Source organism: Chanos chanos, chromosome 16, assembly GCF_902362185.1.
Source record: "Chanos chanos chromosome 16, fChaCha1.1, whole genome shotgun sequence".
Lineage (NCBI taxonomy): Eukaryota > Metazoa > Chordata > Actinopteri > Gonorynchiformes > Chanidae > Chanos > Chanos chanos.
The window spans coordinates 9,411,525-9,417,314 of record NC_044510.1 but is presented as its reverse complement, the minus strand read 5'-3'; the positions used below and the strand labels follow the sequence as shown (position 1 = coordinate 9,417,314).

The following is a 5,790-nucleotide window of genomic DNA, read 5'->3' as shown; positions in this document are numbered from 1 at the left end:
GCAATAGCTGGCCAATCAAGCTGGGGTGTATGTGCCGTCTGTGTGACAGCGTGTGACGCAGACACGGGAAAAAGAACAAGCGCAATTGTATCTCTTGTCCCCTGCTCACACCTTAAGTCCATGTATGGTTTTGTAAGGCTCGGTACCGGTGACCCATTCATTTTTGCCTGTCACATTGACACATGCCACATGTGTGGGCTGCAAGTCATAGATGTTTGAAGCCGGTGCATGTGGACTCACACGGTCTCTCTAACATGTATGAGAAACTGCGTTGACTGTCTGAAATCTCAAGTGGGTTAGATAGCGTAAGGAATTTAAATGTGGCTTTCTAAAGTTGGACAAAGCGGTTATCTAAAAGCTTGGACTATGAAACACTGATGCACACAGAGGATGCTTCTGGAACATGTACCCAAAAAAAAACCCCCTCCAAAACCCATTATGTTCATGTTAAAGTGTAACAAAACTTGGAAGGCTAGAAACATGGTGTGCACCTTTATACAGCTGAATCACTGATATGCAAAAAAACAGGGTAGCATCGTAACCAGTGATGTGACTTCTGCAAAGTATAGTTATGAACAAAGCAAATGGCATATTCTGACAATGTGGAACATTAGTGTACGACACAGAACCCAATGATGCCAGTACATAAACTGAACTACACCCCAATAAACTAAGTCCACCACATAGAGCAGAATTTACTTCAAAGCCTGACAATCCTCTTCCAATTTTTGCTCAGTTGGTTCAAGACGACTCAATTCGACCTCTGAAATACTCATGCCGACATTATTTGCCAACCTGAAACTGTTTTATTAGAACTCAGGAAAAAAAACCAAACACAAAAGGCGCATCAGATGCAGGAAGACAAATGAAAGATTTTTTTTTGGGGGGGGGGGGTGTTTTTACTATAAACTTAACATATACAAAACACAGACTTTGCATGAACACAAATAATGCAATTACTATAGCCTTGACAAACTAGATTAAGGCAGTTCCTGTTTACCTTCCCTCAATACAAACTAACTTATTTTCCGTTTCACTACAAAACATTTGACACATTCAGGCCAGCTACACAACTTAAAGCATTCATTGACGTCCCCAAGTACGTAAACCTTCCAATCACTCAAATTAAAAATCCAAAACCCTTCTAAATAATCCATCCTTTAAACCTTGACCTTTGACTGCGGTGCTTTAACATTGAAGAGGTCACGCAGGTTAACCTCAGGGTCAACGTGGTGTGGGATCTTCCGCTCGTTGAACAAACCCGAGAGATCGGCCTCCAGCTTGGTTCGGCGAGAAACCCGCATGCGCAGTTCGAAGAGGCGTCGCAGGTCATCTTCCACCAGGGGGCGCCGGTTGCGTCCTTCCAAACGCTTCTGCCAGCTCTTGCTGCTTCGCCTCTGCTTATGCTGCCAAAAACAGTGAATATCAGGAGAGACAAGAGTAAAACACATCATTAACAGTCATCTACACCTATGCACTGCCACAGTTTGTGACAAAGTCTCTAAATTATATTTTCATGTTCAATAACCAACATGACTGTTGTACACACATTCAAGTGCCTTCCCATAACACCAGCTAAATGAAAAAACTCCAAGTTAGATCTCAGTTTAGAAAATGTTTGCAGAGGGTTTATATTCACCTCCTGTTACCAGGTGAATTGACAAACCCTTTAAAAAAAATCTTCAAAAGCTTTAAGGCTTTTGGGGGGGAAAACAAAACAAACAAAACAAAAAAGCACACCACACTGTATAATGGGGGGAAAAAGAAAAAAATAAAATCAATACTGACCTTGACAAACTTCAAGGATTAGCAGCAGGGTTGAAATTAAAACAATTATATGGGTGGGTGGGTTTCACACTTTATTCCCTCTTCCAAAAGTTATGATTTAAAACTCAAAAGTTAAATCTGTCAGTTACAGTCCACCAGGTTGTGGTGGAGGATGGTAGTGGGTGGCACACCACGCGGTCTAGTCCGAGGGCACGGTGTCTGCACGTGTCTTTTACCTTAAGTTTCACTATGTCGGGGTCATGATGCAGCAGGTGTCTGGTCAGGCTCTCCTGTGTCAGAGCATAGTGGGGTGCAGGGGGGGGGGTTACCAAACAGGCATGCATACAACATACACATCCTTGCATTTTAAACCCTTTCTAAAATCATCCCAAAACACAATACAATAGACCCAGTTAAAAAAACCCCAAAAACGCAGAATTCAGAACCGTCGGAAATGATCTCGGGTGATTTTCTACAGCTACCATTTTCCCGCCTAAAAAGGCTGTTTGCATTTTGGGAGAGGGACGCGAGTTTAATGGAGATGTCGGAATCGCACATCTACAGTCATTAAATGGTTATGCCTGGACACATGCGCCTCCTGGATTGGCAGGCCCTCCGTTACTCGCTTCTGGTTCAATTCTTTTACTGAGACCGCTGCTGAATGTTTAAAAATAAATAAAATCTGGACCCACTATGACGTTCCCGCTCTAATTCCCTGCTTATGAGAGAGACTATGAGCAGCGGGGCCGATGAAAGAGAGCGAATGAAAGCTTCCCGAAAGGCACTGCGCCTCTGCCTGGCCTGTGGCTGCTGACGTTAGTAGCATCCCAATTCCACTTCATTAAAATATCACAGCCTTTCAGGACTGCAACCTGGATGAAAGCAGGTATGACTGCGGATGCAAAAATCAGGGCTGACTCAATCCTCAAGGCCGTCGGGCTTAGACGGTGGTGGGGGGGGGGGGGGTGCGTGTGGTTAGAAGTCAAAAGCCGGTTGCTAATGAAGGGGTTTATTTACGGGAGAAAGCACATGATGGAAAGCAATTGTTTCGTTCTTTTTTTCCATTCAAGGCATTTGTTACACAGTTCAGTGCATTTCATTATCCCCCCCCCCCCCCCTCGCCCCGCCCTTTTGTGTTTAAAACTACACATTAAAGCATTTCATCAAAAGCATTACGAAAAGATTAATGGAGAATTCAGTACGTGCACCCGCTAATGCTAGTATCGACGGACATCCACATTCCAGGTCAAATGGAAATGCACCCACACAAACCAGTTAAGGCAGGTTACAGCCATCCTAGAACAAATACCAGTCCAAGGCAAAAAAGGTACTCCGACCACAGTCTGGAACCAAACCTAACCCAAACCCTGGAGCCCAAACCCCAACACCCCCCCCCCCCCCGCCAAAAAAAACACCCCATGGCACCCACCCGCATGGCGAAGGCCTTGTTGCAGCCTGGGAAGGAGCAGCCGTGTCGCAGTAGCTGCAGGTGCACCTTGCGGATGTGGTGCTGCAGGTTGAAGGTGGTGGAGAAGTAGGCCTGGCAGCCTTGGTTGGGGCACAGGAGCACGGGTTTCTGTAGAGCGTGAGTGCGCTTGTGTCTCCGCAGCGCGTCCCGCTTCAGAAACATCCTCTTGCACAGCCCACAGGGGAACGAGGCTGGGAAGAGCGGCGGAGAAAGGGGTGGAGAGATGAGATTGTGCGACGCCTCGCTGACTGAGGCATCACTACAGGCATGCAAAATACTCAAGACGCCGAATCTACACACGACGTCTCATGAGATACCGCTGACAGCGTGAAGCAGTGAACTCGTACAGGTGTATTTAAATCAACTTTCGGAAGAAACAAGGAGTGGAACAATCATAATACACAAATGATTGTACTGACAAGCAAGCCCCCCCCCTTTAGAATGAGAGAGAGGCTTGAGGGAATACAGGGAGGTAAACTGACCAAGAATGAGGAAACCCTGTGCTTGTTTTACTTGGCTCATTAAGGACCCTGTAGGGAGCTACAAATGAGGAACTGGAGAATTAGGCACTCAGTGGATAAGAGAAACTAATGGAGAAATAAGTGACAAGGTGTAATTTCAGTGAAAGTTGAACAGACACATGGGAACTATAGGTAGGCATAACTGACTGGGGTGCAGAAGTTTAAACTACAGAGCATTGGGGAGGAGAGAACTTAAAATGGAGAGTGGAACTTTGAGGCCGGTATTCAAGACGACATGAATACTTTTGGGGGCTTAACATTGTGCATAGGTGTGTTTCCTTGAAGGCTTACAGTTTTACCTGGATGTTTAGCCATATGCTTCTGCAGTTTACCCCAAGTGTGTTCTACAACCTTACAGTCCTTCTGAGAACAACGATACCCTATGAAAAAGAAAGACCAGGATGTAGTCCAAAACTGTTTAGCAGTCTGTAAGAGCACCATTCAAGCAATTGTTTTCATCCAATCATTCGTGAAGCTTGAAATTAGCTATAACACAGCTGACAGAGCAATGGACCCAGAAAATTAAACCCACACCCGAAGAAAACGAACGTTCTTAACGATGGTAGGGCAGCACAGCCTTAGAATGTGCGTGCGTGCACGTGGCTCACATCCTTACCATTATGAGTTCGCTCGTGTGCATTGCGGGCAACGTGGGTGTCAAACGTCATGCCGCAATTTCCCTGAGAGCACCTGTTGACAAACCATTTACAGTTAATTCGTCCTAGGTACAGTCTTGGTGCGCAGCCGAATGTGTCAAAGGAAAGAATGGCAAATTCATCCATGCTTTTCCTAATGTGAACTTACTTAAAAGTGGATGTTGCGCCATGTGTCTTCAGGTGAAGTTTTAGAGCACGTCGTTTTCGAAACGTCATAGTACAGTTTTGAAAATTGCACTGCGAAAAACATTAAAAGACGTTCTCATTCGGATACTGGGAAAAACAGTGAAAGTATTTACCATTTGAGGACGGTACCATTAATTCTAAATATCGGTCTGGTCAATTATTGTAAAATGTAGGCTATAGCAGCAAGCAAGGCAGTCAAACACAGTCAGTGCTTGGTTTGACTGCACAGCCGTGTGACTCCATCTAATGGTCAAACCTTGAAGTACTTGTCCTTTTCTCCGTGCGCATAACCAACATGCCTCTTCAGGTTACCGGTATTGAAGAAAGTCTTAGCGCAGCCCGCAGCGGTGCACCTGGACAAAGCAAAGAGACTTGTGACACGTCTGTTCCGTTTTAGAGAGAGGAATCAGTAGTTACGGATTATTGCTTTAAACTCACCCGAATTTCTTCACCCCACCGTGTACTAGAGCGTGACGGGTCAGGTGGGACTTGCGTGTGAAACGGCGACCGCAACCTGCCACATTACACTTTAGTGGCCGCTGAAAGGGGAACGTGAGAAACGCAAGAAGTTCAAACCATTATTTTACTGTTGAGATGTTTGTTACAAGAGATGTTTAATATCTTAAACTTTCAGGGTACGCTCTAACGTAATTTAATCCACAGATGAAGAACTGATGCCTTGTCAGTTTACAACTTCTTTACTCTGTGGGGCAACGGAAAGTCAGTTTGGCTTTTGATGTTTTCTCTATCTTAAAAGCCGGTGTAGTACCACACTTACCGCACCGGTGTGAATCGTCTCATGCTCTTTCAGACGCCATTGTCGTGTAAACGTGGCCCCACAGTCTGTCTGCGCGCAGTTGTAGAGCTGTAATCGCGACACCGCGTCCGATTTAATGCATTTCACTTGGTTCATTTCCTCGTCTATTTTAGAAACAAAAACTTGGCCCGTCGCCTCTCTGCTTATATCGGTTAGGCCGTTCTCCTGGGGAGGTGGCCTCGCGCGCTTACCGCTGTTAAAACCTCTCACAGGGCGGGAGAGGTTAATTAGGCCTTGCAGCACCTGCGAATAGTTAAGGCTACGAGGGCGCTTCGCCTGTTAGGTCAATGAGGCAGGACATGTGTGCGAGTTGAATTTCAATCAGGTCTGCTCAGTTTCTGCCATGTGTAAAAAAAAAAAAAAAAAAAAATCTAA

General features: G+C 45.4%; 1 protein-coding gene across 1 annotated transcript; it reads right to left on the bottom strand.

Annotated features, from left to right (window-relative positions):
• Positions 1-1,160: 1,160 nt before the first annotated feature.
• Positions 1,161-5,511, bottom strand: 42sp43 (P43 5S RNA-binding protein). Its single transcript, XM_030793967.1, has 9 exons — positions 5,377-5,511; positions 5,037-5,137; positions 4,855-4,951; positions 4,561-4,649; positions 4,373-4,446; positions 4,056-4,136; positions 3,197-3,426; positions 2,004-2,057; positions 1,161-1,406 (listed from the first exon to the last, which is right to left on the bottom strand). The coding sequence occupies exons 1-9, from the start codon at positions 5,509-5,511 to the stop codon at positions 1,161-1,163; spliced, it is 1,107 nt and encodes a 368-aa protein (XP_030649827.1).
• Positions 5,512-5,790: the final 279 nt, after the last annotated feature.

Excerpts from the sequence above, each read along its gene's own strand:
- 42sp43 (XM_030793967.1), bottom strand. The coding sequence starts at position 5,511 with ATGAACCAAGTGAAATGCATTAAATCGGACGCGGTGTCGCGATTACAG. Across the intron at positions 4,447-4,560 it reads GGCGCAACATCCACTTTTAA|GTGCTCTCAGGGAAATTGCG; the intron begins GTAAGTTCACAT and ends GTTTGTCAACAG. Across the intron at positions 1,407-2,003 it reads CCGACATAGTGAAACTTAAG|CATAAGCAGAGGCGAAGCAG; the intron begins GTAAAAGACACG and ends TGTTTTTGGCAG.